Source organism: Manis pentadactyla, chromosome 2 (assembly GCF_030020395.1).
Source record: "Manis pentadactyla isolate mManPen7 chromosome 2, mManPen7.hap1, whole genome shotgun sequence".
Taxonomy (NCBI): Eukaryota; Metazoa; Chordata; class Mammalia; order Pholidota; family Manidae; genus Manis; species Manis pentadactyla.
Genome location: NC_080020.1, coordinates 6,647,830 through 6,666,434, shown reverse-complemented (window position 1 = coordinate 6,666,434; position 18,605 = coordinate 6,647,830). Strand labels below are relative to the sequence as shown.

Sequence of the window (18,605 nt, the reverse complement as noted above, 5' to 3'; positions counted from 1 at the left end):
TGATGAGCAGATATTAACATTATCCTGGAGGTGGGGAGCAGAGAAGTTTTAATGAGTGGACTTAAATGAGTTTTATTTTTGTCTCTCTGTTTTGTTAGGATTTAGTTAGTAATATAAGATTTTTCATGAATTGATTTGTTTATGGATTGAAAATAACAGGTTTTTAAAAATCGTGATCCTGATTATTTTTGGGAGATGAAGTAATTGCCAAAACCAGTACAGAATCAGGACAGAGAAATCAACTCGGTAGCGTTTCAGTTAGCATGTGAAAGTTTAAAGTAAGAGAGAGAGAATGTGTTTTGGGAGAAAGCCATAAGAATGAGGGTCTCTAGAGCATGCTATAGGTAATAATGTCAGTTTTTGTTAATAGGAAAAAGAAAAGAGGAACTTTAAGGGGAAGCATATGCAACTAAAAACAGTCAAATGTGATGGATGCGTATTTGGGTTATGATTTCTAAGATTGGTATAATATCAACATCTTGACTGCCAAACAGATTTGTCAAATGCCTCTGGCCTCTGGCAGTTAGACCTCAAACCAGCAATAAAGTTGAGTTGTTACTGGAAAAGTATATGTCTTACTTTTATTTGAAAGCATAAGTTGGCTTATTAAATTAAATAGAATTAGAGTTTAAATGGGGTTTTTTGACCAAGAACTGCTACTTTCTCAAAGCTCCTGGCCCCTTTTGAAGAGCCTTATTCGTCATTAAACATAAGAATTTTCTCTCTTCCGCTGCTGACCATCTTTGAGAGTTCTCCTTCCTTTTGGTCTTCAAACTTTTTATTCTTTACTTTTGCAAGTTGAAGTACAGTTGATATACAATATTGGCTTCGTATGTACAACATAGTGATTCAACAATTACGCATATTACCAAATGTGCCTTCATAAGTGTAGTGGCCATCTGTCAACATAGAAACTCATTACAATACTATTGACTATATTCCCTGTGTTGTACTTCCATCCCCCCCATTCACTTATTTTATTTATTTATTTATTTATTTATTTTTAGATAATTATTTTTTATTGAACGGTAGTTGACGCACAGTATTACATTACATTAGTTTCAAGTGTACAACACAGTGGTAGAACATTTATATACATAATTCTAGGTTCCAGCTATCACCCTACCAAGCTGTTACAATATCTTGACTATATTCCTTATGCTATACATTACATCCCGGTTACTTATTTATTTTACCATTGGAAGTCTGTCCTTTTTTTTTTTTGTGAGGGCATCTCTCATATTTATTGATCAAATGGTTGTTAACAACCATAAAATTCTGTATAGGGGAGTCAATGCTCAATGCACAATCATTATTCCACCCCAAGCCTAATTTTCGTCAGTCTCCAATCTTCTGAGGCATAACAAACAAGTTCTTACATGGAGAACAAATTCTTACATAATGAATAAGTTACATAGTGAACAGTACAAGGGCAGTCATCACAGAAACTTTCAGTTTTGCTCATGCATTATGAACTATACACAGTCAGTTCAAATATGAATACTCATTTGATTTTTACACTTGATTTACATGTGGATACCACATTTCTCTCTTTATTATTATTATTTGTAATAAAATGCTGAAGTGGTAGGTATATACAAGATAAAGGTAGAAAACATAGTTTAGTGTTGTAAGAGAGCAAATGTAGATGATCAGGTGTGTGCCTGTAGACTATGTGTTAATCCAAGCTAGACAAGGGCAATAAAACATCCACGTATGCAGAAGATTTCTCTCAGAACAGGGGGGGTGAGGTTCTAAGCCTCACCTCTGTTGATCCCCAATTTCTCACCTGATGACCCCCCTGCGACTGTGCCTGTCTTAGGTTGTTCCTCCCTTGAGGAATCTTACCCGTCTCTGGCTATTCACTTATTTTATAATTGGAAGTTTTTACCTCTTTATCTCCTTCACCTATTTCGCCCATCCCCTCACCTCTCTCCCCTATGGTACCCACCCGTCTTTTCTCTGTGTTTATGAATCTATTTCTGTTTTATTCATTTGTTAATTTGTTTTGGTTTTCAGATTCTACATATAAGTGAAACCATATGGTATTTGCCCATCTTTTTTACTTATTTCACTTAGCATGATACTCTCTCAGTTTACCCTTGTCACAAGTGGCAAGATTTTATCCTTTTTTTATGGTTGATATTCCATTGTATGTTTGTACCACATCCTCTTTATCCATTCATCTGTCAGTGGACACTTAGGCTGCTACTATATCTTGGGTTTTGTAAATAATACTGCAGGGAACACAGGCGTGCATATCTTTTCAGATTGGTGATTTTGTTTGCAAACGTCTTGTTTTCTTATTCCATGATAAGATCTCTAGGTCGGTCTTGTGAACACCCTCTTTTTTAAGGTCGTTCCCTTTGTTTTCCTCTTCTCCGCTCGCAGTAGTGCTTTCTAGTTCTCGTGGGTCTTGAAGTACTTCAAATAGATGGTCCGGTCTCTACTGCTCTTCATTCCAGCAGGACTATTCACAGTGGTCCTGAATGAATGGCTTCCTACCCTGTCCATGCGTTTCTCTTTGAACATTAAAGCTGCAACTTCCTTTGCTAACCTATCCCTCATCCACCAGCCTGACTTCGACTTGCTCAAGGTTAGAGAGCTCCTCCAGAAGTTTTTTACTTTTTTTAAATCTTAAATGTCACCTTCCTTTCTTCTCGTTCCCTCTTAACTGAAGAGAAAAACATTTAAAATATCCTTGATGTATTTTGAAAATATCTCCTGGCAAGTCCAAATCCTGTTATCCTTTCTCATTGGTTTTATTTCGTGTCCAAGTATTGAGCAGTTATGTGTTTGGGAAAATATGTGGAATACTTTACAGGCTTTATCTTACTTAATACTCAAGCAAACCTTTCTGGAATTAAGATTATTATCCCCATTTTGTAATAGAGTAATGACTGGCATAATTTTAACCCAAACTGTTCCCCACCAAAGCCTAAGATTTAGCCACTATTCTGTGCTAAGGAATTTGGCAATCATTACATTTGTCTTTATTTGCTCAATTCCCAGTTAGCCTTCAGCCAGCATGTTAGATTTGCAGAAAATGGGGGATAGGGTGGCCTCACGTTTCTGTCCTGTCCATGCTAATTCTGTTTCCTCACTTTTGAATGAGTTCAAATGACGTCACTTCAACTTTGACCTCCTCTTCCTTCTGCTTTTCAATCTTTCTCTCTCCCACTACCCCTTCATGTCTTCCTCCTTGCATAACTCAAGTGGCAAAGGTCAAGAGGAAAGGGGCAGGGAAACCAAAGAAAAGCAATTCTGATCCTTCCTCCTCCCCCCGTAGTCCTGCTGCAGTTGACAATCACATTATTTCTTTGCTATTCCCTTTGAGCTCCTTTCACAAGATCCTTTCAGTGTGTACCTCCAGTACAGTAGTTCTGTCTCATGTTTGTGTCCATTTACAGATGATAGAATTCCTGGGTCGAAAGGTACCTTAGAAAAGTCCACAGATGGAGTGATAGACTCACAAGTAGCTCCTCAAGTTGACAGGGTTGAAAATCTTTAATTGGAAGTCAAATACTCTGTTTGTCCATGACGCCACACTGATAATAGGTATGGCTTTTGCACCTATTTACCACTGGATCTTGTAATAACAAAGTGGGTTTGCAGTCCTTTGGGAATGAGTCCTAAATCAATGGATTATATCACTTTGAGAATATCTTCAGTCCCATTTAATGTGACTATTTTTTAAACTTTACAGTGATGAACAGCAGCGAGATTACTTAATGGAAAGACGGGACCTCGCCATTGATTTTATTTTTTCTTTGGTTTTAATAGAAGTTTTAAAACAGGTAGGTCATTAATTTAATGTTACTTTCAGTTAAGACTTGTTTGTCTAAAAACTAAAGCTTTTGAAGTCTAAGTTAACTAAAATGTTCATGAATTCAAATACTGAGTCATATGGATTATGTTTATTAACTGCCAAAGTCTATATATAGGTACCAAAGTGTGGTTACTCATTTTATCTATAATATTCCCTCCCAAGTTAAGAGCTATTTTTTTTCTTTTTTTCAGATTCCACTTCATCCTGTGATAGACAGTTTAATACATGATGTTATTAACTTGGCTTTTAAGCACTTTAAATACAAAGAAGGGTAAAGTAATTTCTCGTCTTAGAATTTTGAAGTAGTTGCTTAAGAGTTAATCAAGTTCACTCTTTTCAGATGACCAGGGACCCCCTAACTTGGCTAATTATATCTTCTTTAGGTACCTCGGTCCTAACACTGGCAATATGCACATTGTGGCAGACCTGTATGCAGAAGTCACTGGAGTGCTCGCGCAAGCTAAGTAAGTGACCGTCAGAGCCCTTTACCAGGGAACACGAGGTCCTCCTCCATCCTGCCCCAGCCCAACCCTCAGGAAGCTGGTGAGAGCTTCTTAGGGGGCTGGGGTTCTTTCTTCCTGTGCGTCCTGTCCCTGAAACTGGCTAAAAGCTTCCCCAGGGAAGTACCCATGTCTTCCTCCAGTTTGTTTTCTCCATTATCTTCTTCATCTGGCAGGGTAGCCAGATCCTACCAAGAGTCTATGACTTTCAGACTATGGCCTCAAAGAAAGAAATGGACTTAACGAAACAACTTGTCTCTCTGCCCAGATATTCCAAAGAAGGTTATCCGTTTCAGCAATTTGGTTTCCTATATTCATGAGTGGGTGGTTACGATATACCCTCTGTGAGCGGGAAGATTCCGTTCTCCAGCGTCCCTTTGCTGTAGACCTTACTTAATTCAGCTGAGCTAAAAATGTCCCGGACTCTGTCATGGAAACAAGTCAGGGGAAAATTCTCATTGCTAAATTTATCTGGCCCCATAACACTTCTCAGCAGGCTAGAATAAAGTGGGGTTAGACTATTAGCAATAACATGCTTCTTCCAAAAGTGATGCTGCACCCTGTTCATGGGTCTGCATCCTAGTCACCCTGCGGCAGATCAGGCGAGGCCCTGAATGCCCAGGTTAGGCCCAAGGAGCCAGGCACACAATGCGAACCCAAGCCGAGAGGCCAACTTAAAGCAAAAGGGATGCCCTGGGATGGACAGTGACTGCATTGGGGTATGGGTGGGGATGTAGTAACCACATTGTTTTTTCATGTGAAACCTTTATAACAGTGTATATCAGTCATACCTTAATAAAAAATTTTTTAAAAAAGTGATGTCCTGATCCTTGTGAAATGTAATCCTCTCAAAGAGATTTTCATCATCAGGAGATGGCATTTCCTCACTTAATAGCATGGCAATGGACAGTTTATCAAAAAACAAAATTTTATAAAGTATCTACCCAGCACCTTTTCCGAGCCAAAACATAGGCAAGAACTCAGAAAACAGATGCAAAAATCCTCCTTGATGTAATTTATTTAACTCAGTTTATTCATCATGACTACCTATTTTTATTAAATAAAACATGAGTGTTAGAGGGAGGAGTGGTAGATACAGAGACACCAGTGAGAAACACCAGGCTCAAAGACCGACGGCACTAGAGAGGAAAGAAAACTGGCCAAAACATATGTAATTACGTAAGAGTAAAGTTATCTGGGCCCTTTTGCGTGAGACTGTCTGTACTGTACTTTCATTATAGCCCATTGTAATAATTACAGTTCATGATTCATGAAGAAAAAAATGCATAATGCATCTTAAAGAGATTTTCATTGCAAATGAATAATAAAAGTATTGGCGTTTTGAAAGAATAAGGTGCAATTATCTGGAAAATTAATTCACGTGTATCCACCTGATTTCTAGAAAAGATCACAAAAACGAGTCATTAATACATATTTTGGCCTATCTGTCAAGTCCTGAAAAATCTAACATATTCCTTTGTAACTATCCCAGCATAATTCTTTTTTTTTTTTTTTTTAAATAATTATTTTTTATTGAAGGGTAGTTGACGCACAGTATTACATTACATGAGTTTCAAGTGTACAACACAGTGGTAGAACATTTATATACATAATTCTAGGTTCCAGCTATCACCCTACCAGGCTGTTACAATATCTTGACTATATTCCTTATGCTATACATTACATCCCGGTTACTTATTTATTTTACCATTGGAAATCTGTCCTTTTTTTTTTTTTTTTTTTTTTTGTGAGGGCATCTCTCATATTTATTGATCAAATGGTTGTTAACGACAATAAAATTCTGTATAGGGGAGTCAATGCTCAATGCACAATCATTAATCCACCCCAAGCCTAATTTTCGTCAGTCTCCAATCTTCTGAGGCATAACAAACAAGTTCTTACATGTAGAACAAATTCTTACATAATGAATAAGTTACATAGTGAACAGTACAAGGGCAGTCATCACAGAAACTTTCAGTTTTGCTCATGCATTATGAACTATAAACAGTCAGTTCAAATATGAATACTCATTTGGTTTTAATACTTGATTTATATGTGGATACCACATTTCTCTCTTTATTATTATTATTTGTAATAAAATGCTGAAGTGGTAGGTATATACAAGATAAAGGTAGAAAACATAGTTTAGTGTTGTAAGAGAGCAAATGTAGATGATCAGGTGTGTGCCTGTAGACTAAGTGTTAATCCAAGCTAGACAAGGGCAATAAAACATCCACGGATGCAGAAGATTTCTCTCAGAACAGGGGGGGTGAGGTTCTAAGCCTCACTTCTGTTGATCCCCAATTTCTCACCTGATGGCCCCCCTGCGACTGTGCCTGTCTTAGGTTGTTCCTCCCTTGAGGAATCTTACCCGTCTCTGGCTAACCAGTCATCTTCCGGGGCCATACAGGGAAATGTGAAGTTGGTAAGTGAGAGGGAAGCCTTATTGTTTGAAAAGGGTTGCTTTTTACTTCTTTGCATATTTATGCCCTGTGGCTTCTATGCCCAGCATTTGTCTTGAGGTATCTTTACCACTTGGAAGAATTATGATAGTCGGTAAATTTGATATGAGGCACGAATTCTATTTAAGGGTTGTAATTAGGAAGGAAGAAGAAAAGCTATAGAAGTAGCAGGCGGAAGAAAACATGGGAAGATTGATTATTTCTTTGACATATCTTCTTGTAGAGTAACTTCAGCATGTATAGGTTTTAAACGACTAATTAAATTGTGCACACACATTAACATAATAGGAGTATAGTTACATAACCAAAGCATACCTGTAATTACCAGCCATCTCCAGTGAAACCAAGAAAACCAGTTAGGCACCTTAGGCATTTGTGAAAACTTATCTATGAGCATAATTCTTTTATAATCTCATTTAGAAAGGTCAATACACTGAAAATGACTTCTTGTGTTTTTGAGTTTTTGTGAATTATGCATAACAATATTGGTTACTTCCTTAGCTCTATCAGTTTTGAGTTGGTTGGGAATGAATTGAGAAACAGTATCATAAGCAGCATTCTACAGTTGTAGGAATTTCCGTATTAGGTCAGATTTATACTCCACCAAGCCAGTGTTTTCTTGCCAACAGTGACTTTTAAAAAATTTTCATGACGTCAGTATTTGTTCCAATTCTGCGATAGTAGAGCATAAGAAATGCCTCAACTTGGACAAGGTTCCGTTCCTTCCCAGTCACAAGAAAACCCTCAACCGGTGGTTTTAGCAGTAATCACTGTAGTAATATATACTAATTGTAATGATATGACTCAACCATCAATGTTTACTTCACCTTTATTGTAGATCCTACAATCTGAAACTGGTATCATACTATGAACGAACACATCCTTTTCTTCTTATAAGTATACTGAGACCATTATTTTATCACTGCCTTAGAAAAATAGTGCTTCTCTTGTCCTCAGAGGGAGGAGAAAAAAGAATGTATGCTTATATGGTACAGGGTGGTTATCTTTTATTTTTAAGTAAACTCGAGTAATGTAACAAATTCTACTATTAGATTTTATATCTACTTCACATGGTTTAGTCTTTAAGTTTTAACAAAATCACTGTTTTTAATCTCACTGATGTTAATATGATTAATTTCTGTCATTAAGTGGAAATATTTTTGTTCTTAAATTATATTCACACACAGTGTGTTGACTTTTTCAAAGTCAAATTAAAATGAGATTTTTTTAAGGAAAGATTTTTAAATTAAAATCTCATACTCATTTAAATAGTGATGATTGTCTCTAAGATTCATAAATTTCAAAACTTCTTTCTGTTTCTGTGATATAATCATAATGTATATTTTCTTATACTCTCACTATTATATACGTATATAATATGTCTATAAGATATCTAAAGCAGAAGTATTTTTATGGGAGTGTTATAGTACACCAAACATGAACTTGTCACTTGGTTTCTATATTTACTAAAAACAGCACTAAACAGTAAAGGGAAGGTCATTGAAAATAAATTGATTTTTCCCTAAAATTATTTTAAGTACAAATAGAATTTTGGATTATTTTTGTGCTAAAAAAAACATGTTTATGTCATTTGGGACTTTTTAAAGTAAAAGATAGCTATATTTATTTTTGAAGGAGGAATAAATAAACTTTTAGCCACCAACTCACGAGAATATAGAAATTGGGGGTTACACAAATAACCTGTCTTTCCCCTACCTTATTTTAGTCATGGATTAGAAATGCAAAACAAACTTTAAGTATCATGTGGTTTTTCAAACAATATAACTCTAACCTATAAGATTACTTTTCTCTTTTAAAATCCTCACATTTCAAATTAAAACCATAGTTGTTTTTTTTTTTTAGTGTTTGGAAATAACTTGAATTAAAATACAGTTTTAAAGAATTCAGTGTAGAATGACTGAATTTTTATAATCTTTGAAAGTGTTACTCCATTGCTTTACTATGCCATTTCTGCTTCCTACCTTTATCCATCTCTGCCTAAAGACCTCTGCTCCCCCTTCAGAACAACTCAAACCCCCTCTGAAGTCTCCTCCTCTTATCCAGGTGGAAGGAGCCTCTTCCTTCTCCATTGCCTGTAGCCCCTTTAAGTATATTATTCACATAAAAGACAATGTAAAGTATGAGAATGTTACCTGGTCTGGGCATTCAACAGGCATGAAGGATCAGAGATCCAGGCCAAGTGCCACGCCCGTGCTGACACACTTCATCACCACTACCGCTGTCATCATCATCATTATATTCCTGTGGCTCCTGGTCAATGCTGCATTGTTTATCTTCCCAGTTAAACTGTACCCTGTTCTAGATAGGGCAGGGACTACATCTCTTCATTTTTGATTGTCTAAGTCAGCTGGAGTATAGTGTCAATTCCTGGAATTTGTATCAGAGGATGTGGATTTCAGTCTCTTCTTTGCCACTGCGATCTTCCAAGCCTGCAACACATTCACTGCCATCACTGACTCAATGGATGGTTGTGAAGATAAAAATGTAAAAGATATAATGTGCATACTTACCTGGCTGGGGAATTACCATAATTATGAAGGTGGTTTTCCTAGAATGAGGCTCATCTGTTGCACTCTATTTTCGCCGACCCCTGCAATTTCCCCAAATGTGGGAAACCCAATTGCATAAATTGTGGTAGCAAGGGCCTGCATTTGGGCTATCCTCTGGGGAAAAAAAAAGATATAGTGTGCATAAAATATAAAACATCTTACAAATGTATCTTACTCCTAGTCTAGACCAGTGCTTCATAAACGTTAGCACATCAGAACCACCTACAGGATTTGTTAAGCAAAATTACTGGAACTCATCCCCACAGTTTCTTACTGCGTAGGTGTGGGGTGGGCCAGAAAATGTGTATTTCTCCCAAGTTCCCAAGTGATGCTGATGTTTCTGGTCTTGGGACTACACTTTGAGAACCACTGGTGTAGACATAACATAGCATGGAGGTTAAGAGGAGAGACTTGAGCCAGACACTTGGCTGAGAATTCTGGCCCCACCACTTACCAGCTGTGTGACCATATCACATTACAAAATCTTTGCCTAAAGTTCCTCTTCTGTAAAAGGGGTATAATGCTAGTACCCTACTTGAGCTGTTGGGAGGATTAAATGAGTCGCCATATGTAAAGTTCACTGAATTTTGCCTGGCATATTGTAAGTTCTGGATGTCTGCCTTGATTGATGTCATCACTTTTTTCTGTAAGAAGTAGGAAATAGTCTTGACATTGGAATTTGGAATTTATATTTTCTGCTTCATTGCCTTCTTAAAGCCTTTTTTATAGTGGAATACATGTAGTAAATATAAAGAAAAATCCGTGATTTGGTTTAGAAAAATAAAAACAATTTTACCAATTGCTACCAAATGAACACCATGCAACCTCTTCCACCCAAAAATGTAAAAGCTTCCAGCTGCCACAAAACTCCTTCCACCCAACTTGTCCATCATAAACCCCTTAGGCTGCCATTTGGTGAAATAGTATCTGCATGCTGACTGCTTACTTTTTTGTCCGAAAATTTCTACTTTGAGATATCAGTAGTTGTTGTTTCAAACTTCTGGGATTCTATGAGTTGGCCTTTAACTTTACAATCAGAATTATCCTCTCAAATCATGCCTTTCTCCTAAGTGAACCTTTTCACTTATGCAGAACCCCAGGCTGATAGTTTCTGGAAATGAAATGCAGTAAGTCTTAGTGTGCTTTCCATGTTTTTTATAATAGTCAAACCAGCCCTTTCAGAAATAGTATGAAGAACTTTTATGTGTATCTTCCTCTGCCTTCAGGTACTTTAAAGATCTATTATTCTTTTTCAATACTATATGATAATGTTGTTGTAATTAACATTATTAATACAATCTTACTTTGAAACAGTACAAATATCTGAAGTTCCGTGGGGACTGTGTTTTTAGTTGTAAAATCCCATATATGTAGTAGAGAGCTTATTCATCTTTAAGGCATGATTTGAATTTTCCCATTACTAGGTTTTCCTCCAACCTAAAAATATTTTTTTTCATGATCATGAACCTGAAACTATAAAAGAAATAACAACAGAAAACTTTGGAAATGGATGGAGGACTATTTCTTGGCATTATTTGCTGTCATTGTCAGAAACAGCTGGCCTAGGCTGTTGCTGCTCATAGGCCCACAACGGATGCCTGAGGTCCTTGGCGTCTACGAGTATGTTGAAAATTGCTAAGCCTGAGGAAATGGAGCTTTTCCATCATGCTCAATTTAAGAGCTAGACCATTTTGAGAAGGTCAGAGAACCTGGATCGTCACCCTAGCCCGCAAGAGATGTTGAGTATCTTATAGAATAAGAGAAGAAAGGAAAAGGTTGTGCTCTTGACCCAATCCCCAATATCAAGTCCTTGCAAAAAGACAGCCTTGGTGATTTAGCTGATTCAAAGGACCCTCATCTCTGTGCCCCGTCACGCCTGGACGCTGCACGCCTCCATCACAGTCACTATCCTACTGATTATTTGTTAAACCACTTGTGTTCTCTTCTTAGATTCCCTGCTGTAAAGAAGAAATTCATGGCAGAGCTGAAGGAATTACGGCACAAAGAACAGAGCCCATATGTTGTTCAGAGCGTTATCAGTTTGATAATGGGAATGAAATTCTTTCGAATTAAGATGTATCCGGTGGAAGACTTTGAGGCCTCTCTTCAGTTCATGCAGGTAATGTTTTGGGGGGAGAACTACAGGGCTATCAGCTTGGGCAACTCCCGGCATCAGAAAGGCTGACCTGAAATGTGAAAACTCACCCACTTGTCAATACGGAAATAATACTTTTCCCTCAGTAGTTCATGAAGTGTTTTGTAGCCAGATAATAGGGTTACAGGCACATAATTTCATTTTTAAACTTTCATATCATCTTTGGAGTAAGGTGTACAGTAGAATGTCCTATTTGTTGACTTTTCTGTCTTTTGTTTACCTATTGGCTACATATTGTTCTATGAACATGAGATTGGGTCGGAGCACAATCTTTTCCTTTCTTCAGAATTCTGGACAGGCACATTTTTCTAATACATGATTCCCGGGGCGAGCAAAAATGCCCTTCACTGGCAAAGATATCCTTGCTTGAAGTACTTGTCTGAGGTGGGAAAGCGAAACACTCCAGACATGCTTAGGAAACTATCCGGATAGGAAACACACCTCAGTGGTCAGGGCTCACAAGTAAACAGCTCTGTGCCCAGGGCCGTCAAGGCCTAAAATAAGCTTGATGTCTTCTGCTTCTCTTCCCATGTTTTCATTCTCTGGGAAATCTGTGAGTTCATCAAGGACTCAGGGTCCCCCCGCACAATAGGTAGTCAGTAGAAATTTGTTGGAAACGAGTGACTGAATGAATCAACCATTAAGTCAGTGGGTGACTGCTTGCTGGTGATAGATGCTTGGGCCTTTCAGCCGAGGGATGCGAGCTAGAGGTAGGAGAGAGAGAAAACCAGCCTTGCACAATGTCATTGGGTCCATTGTAAACTTAAATATAAATCCTTGAATCCAGTGATTTTTTTAATGATTATGATTATGGAATATGCAATGTTAGAATGTATGATTGAATGAAGAGCTATTTCCTTAAATTTTCTTAAATGCATTTTATGTGCACATTTCAATCTCTTCTTTCTCCTTTTACCCATTTACTCCTTCATAGGAATGTGCACATTATTTCCTCGAAGTCAAGGACAAAGATATCAAGCATGCCTTGGCTGGGCTTTTTGTTGAAATTCTTGTCCCTGTTGCTGCAGTGAGTTACGTTTCCATTCTTAAGACCTTCTTCAAGTTGGATTATAGAAACAGCAATTCCATTAATATAATATCAACATATTTCTCTATTTCAGGCTGTTAAAAATGAAGTAAATGTTCCCTGCCTTAGAAACTTTGTTGAAAGCCTGTATGATACTACGCTGGAACTCTCTTCTCGAAAGAAGCATTCCCTGGTTAGTAACTCTGAGAAAACCCAACACAAAACTGCAGAGACTAAAATTCCTAGGCTGAAATCTGAGAGTCGTAAGTTTCTACAGATGCAAGAATGACCTACAGCTCCCTCAAAAAGAGGCAGCATTTCAGAATTTGGAGCTTGTACTTAACGTTCACCATGACTGAAGCACGGTCATGGAGGGGGTTGGAGCATGTCACCTCGGATGACCTTCTAGTCCTAAGGGTTCCGTTGTTTATTTTCAAGATTGCCTTAGCTTGATTTTTGTCTTCATTTCTGGGTATTTTTTCCAATCTGAAGGCTAAAGTTCATAATAACAGTTTCTCTTCCTAATCCCCAGGAGTCCTCCCTGGCTAATTCCTGTCCTGATATTCAGAATCTGAATGGAAGCAGGCAGGAAAGGGAGCTGGGAGGCAGAGAGCTGCCCGTAGGAAAGATGATCTGAAGGCGGGGAAAGCAGTGTTTGGGGAAACTTTTGTACTGAAGAGCAGCATAGAAAAGTCTTACAGATTACCACCACCTTTTGCCCTCTGGATTCCGAATCACCATGTGGTGCACCAGCTGTGACTGTGATAGTGTGGAGGAGGCAAGTTGCTTAGGTAGGCAGTTGCTGGCACGGTTCATGCTCGTCTTCAAAGTGTGAACACCATCACCATTCACTGAGCAGGTGCTCTGGGGTGCTTTGCTGGCAATGGTGACGAATCGCTCACCTGTCTACATCCTGTTGTCACTGGGGCTACTGGTAAAGATTTTTTGTTTTTTGAATTACTGGCTGGAAATTAGAGTTGCACTCCATGGTAGCAGTAGTTCAGAGTCAGCTTAAAATTAAATTAATTCTTTTAAGCAAGTTAACGGATCGTTAAGCACTGAATCTCATTATGGCGATCATTTTTTGCTAATTCAAGTTCATGGATGAGCCAGTTATATTGTTGTTTAAATCTTCACTGGCCTTAATTTTGGGGGAGCCATCAAGGTGTATGCTATCTGGTTCAGCAAAACAGTGATGGGTTCTGCATAGGCGAATTTTGGGTGGCTGCCCATTAGCTCTCCTGTCTTCTCTGTTGCCGCAGGAAACCAGCCCAGTTAGGCAGGAAAAGGACAGTAGCACCTCTGTTTATTCAGTCGTAAGCAAATTCCTCCTGTGGCTAAATGTCCTGGTGGAGTTTACCAATGCAAGAACATTGCATTCAGCAATCTTCCTTAATTACAGTAAGATTGCGTGCAAAAGTAAATGTATACAGTTACCTCTAAGACAGGAACAAACTAGCCAATGTTTATGAGCAAAAAAGCCAGTAATGTTTTCAAAGTTAGTACGCCTCCCTGCATTTTTTTCTGAGGATTGAGAGTGATCTAAGTGAGTTCGTTTTTAAAATTCACAGCGGAAGTCTAAATCAGTGGATCCTCTTTCCTCTTGTTATACTCGAAAGTTACTATACACCACACATAACTAGATGATTCCTTCCCCATCGCTGTCAGAAAGCACTTGTGAAACGCCCACTTCTGCATGTGCCGGCTGGGCTTTGTTGTGTTGTAAAGCGTCCTGTTTATTCTGGGCCCACACAGCCCACAGGGGGAACTGGATGGGTAGTGATTCCAGAGGGCATGTGTTCCCTGGTTTGTTGAAATAGAAATCATCCAGTGACCTCCTCTGCTTTCTCTTCAGGCCTTGTACCCCCTGGTGACGTGTCTGCTCTGTGTCAGTCAGAAGCAGCTGTTCCTGAACAGGTGGCACATTTTCCTCAACAACTGCCTATCCAACCTTAAAGTTAGTATTTGTCAGCTCACAACGTCTTCTGTAAAAATACGTATGAGTCTTTAGCTGGTGTATGTGCTTCTGAGATTGATACTGATGTTTGCAGGGAATTATCCTGTACTATTGAGATGACAACAAAAATGGGAATTCACATTGTCCTTATTAAATACAGTCAATTTTAGAAGGTGACTAGGGAACAAGAAATCACTTCAAAGTTGGGGAAAAGATACTTTCTAATAAGAATCACTTTAAAGGTACAATTAAATGCCCCTATGTATGCATCTGTTGTCATATTTTATTTAAAGGATTTTTTTAAAGGGAGAACATACTCCCCTGCAAAAGCATGTGAATTGATTTAGAAGCTCACCTATACCTCTTCCATCCGTCCTCTACCTGCCCCCACCCCAATCTAGGATAACATTTGGGGGGAAAAGTTCCATTCTGTGGGAAGACTGAACTACTAATAGAGAACACTTATTTCCTGTCACTGTTTTCTGTGGTTGATCATTTGAAGGTATTCTAGTCAAGCCACATGACAGTTAATCTGTGAACAACCAGGTAGGCAGCATGAGTGCTGGGGGGTGTGAAGAAGAAAGTCATGGTCCCTGTAAACCGAGGAACATACAGTTTAACAGCTGTAATGATTAGCTTTAAAACTGGCTCTCTAATTTCAAAGTGGCAAACATATTTTAAGTTTTAGTGACCTATTAATAAAAGATAAATGAAAACCCTCTTTAACAGAAGTGCAAAAAGCATATTATTTTTCAGTTATTCTCGGTTGTGTCCAAAGATGTTTATTTCTTTTACAAATCTGATAGTTGCTTCTTTACAACTTCCAAAGTATACTTGGTCATAAAATCCTGTATGTGCTTATACACGTTGCCTGGTCTTTTTTGTTCTAAGATGCTTTAATTTGGTGAAGTGGTTAAGATTAATTATATTATGTTGGCATTCATCATAATTACACAGTAATCTGCATTAGAGCTGTCTTAAGCACCAACTGTGTGTCCTGGCTCTGAAAGCTGACTGCGAAATCCAAGATTAGAATCATTTATTTCCTTCAAATTGGCAGGGAAATATAATAGCAGTGGATATAGCATTAATCTTTTAAGTATTCTGAAAAAAAAAAATGCTTTTCAGGGTTGCCAAACTATTATGGCCACTTTCAGGTATTTTGTTTAAGGTTTTATCCATCTGTCACAAACCTCTAACACACACAGCCCAATGTCAGTTTCTTACTGTTAGTTGGTCCATTTTTATGTTATCTAGTTCTTAGTGCCAGTTAAACGTGCTTTTTTTTCTTTTACATCTTCACAGATAGAAAATGTTCATTTTGTTCAAAACAACAAAAAAGACTAACAAGGTTCACAGTGCGTCTTTCTGCATATGTAATGCTAACTGTGATGCCTTTTAGTTAGAATTAAAATAATATTTTGCATGGCAATTGATTGTTGTGGCCAAAAAGACCAAAATTTTTTGTCCAGCTTTGTTTTTGAAGTAGGGCAGCATAATCTTACTTCAGAACTGAATTGCTTCAGAAGTTAGATTATTGTTTGAAGCTCTAGTCAAAGCCCACAAAACAAGACTTAATAACGGCCTTCCATAGAAGCGGGGCTGCAATCTGGTGTTTTCCCAAGCAAACATTTCAAGCATTAGGATTTCTTAAAGAGAAAGCCAATAGGATCAGAAAGAGTAAATAGTAAATAATATGGAGAGTCTGCACCACACTCAGAATGCAATTCAGTTCACCATGTAGTTGTGAAATGCCTGCTGTGCATGGTCTACAGAAAGTGCTGGAAGTGCAGAGATAGGGGAAGTCAGCTATATAAAGACTAAATGTAGAATAGAGTCCCTGTCCTTGAGGAACTTAGGATTTCATTGGGGGGTTTGTAATGAAATTTCAAATGTGCGATACAGACAGTGAGGGACGTAGAAGTTGGAAGTAGGGAGAGATCTGTGCCATTTCGTAGGCCTGCTGCCCCATGAAGCCTGAAAGGAGGGAGTTAGGAGGCAGAGTAAAGGCAATGGTATTTTACGTTATGGGTAATAAATTGTGGGAATTCACCAGCCCCCAGGCTAAAAGATATAAAATGATCCTTGATGAGTTACAGTCTGAATAAAATTATATCACATCTATTTAGAACTAAACCCAGCAGGGATTAAATGACATCATTTAAAAATGTCATAAATATACAGGAAACATTCCAAACCTTCTTATGAGTCCTCAGTAAGGAAAGAACCCAAGGGAAAACTAACACAGCTTCAGAAGGTTACTTTGTCTTGAATAGCTACAGTATCCTGTGGGATTTAGAGCCAACCATGTATTTCCTAAAGGACCACCAAACCGACTCTTCCCCTATTTACCTTCCCCCCTTTTCCCCTCAGCACCCCTTGCTCCCCATCTCCTACACATGCTTAAGTATAATGAACCTAGTGTTTGAACGCTCCATGTTGGCCTGGGTGGCCATCTTTGATGTGTTCTGCAGAGGCGAGTCATCCAGGGGGCAGCATGATATCTGGCGGAATAGAAGTGTGTGGAGGCATGAAAAAATCAGCTTTCAAAGTACACAAGCTTTTGGATTCAGCCTTCATTTAATGCAGCGCCCTGGCTTATCATCAGCATCAATCTGTCAGAAGCAGGCTGCTTTGGTCACACAAACTTGAAATCTGTACTTACCCTTAGTTAACTCAGTCAACCACATGTTAGCAATATACCCATGAAAAGTGATGAGAAATTTATGGCATCTTTTCACCATGATGCTGACATCCTTCAGGAATTCTTGGTCAGTGGTGACCAATACTCTTTTCTTGTGTATATTTTATGTCAGAATCTGAACATATTGGGCTACAAAAAAATGATGCGTTTTTCCCTTCATGTCTGGTACAATAGACCTAACTCTGAAAAAAAGAAAATATGTTTTGAAAATTTGATTTAATAGCACTTCTATTTTGTGGTGTAAATCTCATTTATTAATAGTTCTTTTAAAATGTAGTCTTTTATTAAGTGTTCATAATAACTATGTACCAGTTTCTTATCCTTCAAAATGGATGTAATTGGGAGAATTTTTATATTTCTTTTCTTTTGAAAGTAATTAATATACCAGTGACATGTGGATTTTTAAAACAAAACCAAAGCAAGAAAGAGACCTCAAAAGTTAATAAATGTATTTACTGTATATTTAATAACAGTAGCTATTATGACGCAAGCCAGTGGTAGGACTTCATGTATATTGTCGTGGATCATAGTACTGATGATGTCATAGCCTCCAGTGACCTCTCCCTCTGCTTTCATGGATACTTTTTATGTTTCTTAAAATTTTTTCTCTGATAGCAAAACTTCATCTGAAGGTTAGATATTAGTCAGCTGAGTTTCATAGTCCTAGAACCCAAAATACAGTTAAAAATGTTTCTCCTTTCAACTCAGTCACTGCTGTGCTAGGACTTGACTGCATTCATTCAGCCAGTCAACTGGTCAACAATTCTTTATAAGACGTGTACCAGGCACTGTTCTAGGTGCTGGGAAGAAGTGACAGATAAGACAGTAACCCTCTCTGGTCTCTTAGACCTTGTAATTTAGTGGAGGAAGCAGACAGTAAATAAGTAAACAAATGCATGAGAAAAATAAGCCTTAGATAATGATAACTGCTATAAGAAGATCAAATAGGATATTGTGACAGAGAAGGATGCATCCAAGAGTGAAGGAAGGAGGTACAAGGAAGGCCTTTTGATTTCCATTAAGAATCTCAAAAAAAGTGTGGTTGCTATAAATGTATTTGATGAAACTTGTCTTCAGAACTTCATATATATTTTTGTAATAATCACAGTGAGGTTTAAGAAGTGCTTTTTAAAAACTCTTCATATAATAGTAAAGGTGTTAACGATAGTCTTTATTTTACAAGTGGAGACATTAATATATTAAGGATTCCACCGTCATTGCTGGAATGCATTAAAATGCATGGCACCATTTATTTTAAGACCACTACTGTTCTCTTTGTAAATATCAAATTTAAATGGCACAGTATTAGCTGTTTTAAATATTAATTTTAAAGAAGTCATTCTGCTTTAATATTAACCTCATTTCTATAAACGTGAGCAAGTCTCTTATCTATGGTTCGGA

At 37.8% G+C, this 18,605-nt stretch overlaps 1 protein-coding gene and 1 non-coding gene across 8 annotated transcripts in view; both read left to right on the top strand.

The window, feature by feature from the left end:
- Positions 1-18,605, top strand: part of FRY (FRY microtubule binding protein) — a 387,367-nt gene that overhangs the window by 239,946 nt on the left and 128,816 nt on the right. For all 7 annotated transcript variants that reach the window (XM_057489806.1, XM_036905022.2, XM_057489778.1 and 4 more), the window contains 7 exons: positions 3,707-3,797; positions 4,021-4,100; positions 4,213-4,293; positions 11,312-11,480; positions 12,451-12,543; positions 12,638-12,736; positions 14,399-14,500. In XM_057489806.1, coding sequence (XP_057345789.1) covers positions 3,707-3,797; positions 4,021-4,100; positions 4,213-4,293; positions 11,312-11,480; positions 12,451-12,543; positions 12,638-12,736; positions 14,399-14,500 — 715 coding nt within the window. The remainder of the gene's footprint in view (positions 1-3,706; positions 3,798-4,020; positions 4,101-4,212; positions 4,294-11,311; positions 11,481-12,450; positions 12,544-12,637; positions 12,737-14,398; positions 14,501-18,605) is intronic.
- LOC118922363 (U1 spliceosomal RNA) lies at positions 9,315-9,478 on the top strand. Its single transcript, XR_005028746.2, has one exon. It is a non-coding gene; the product is annotated as a U1 spliceosomal RNA (small nuclear RNA).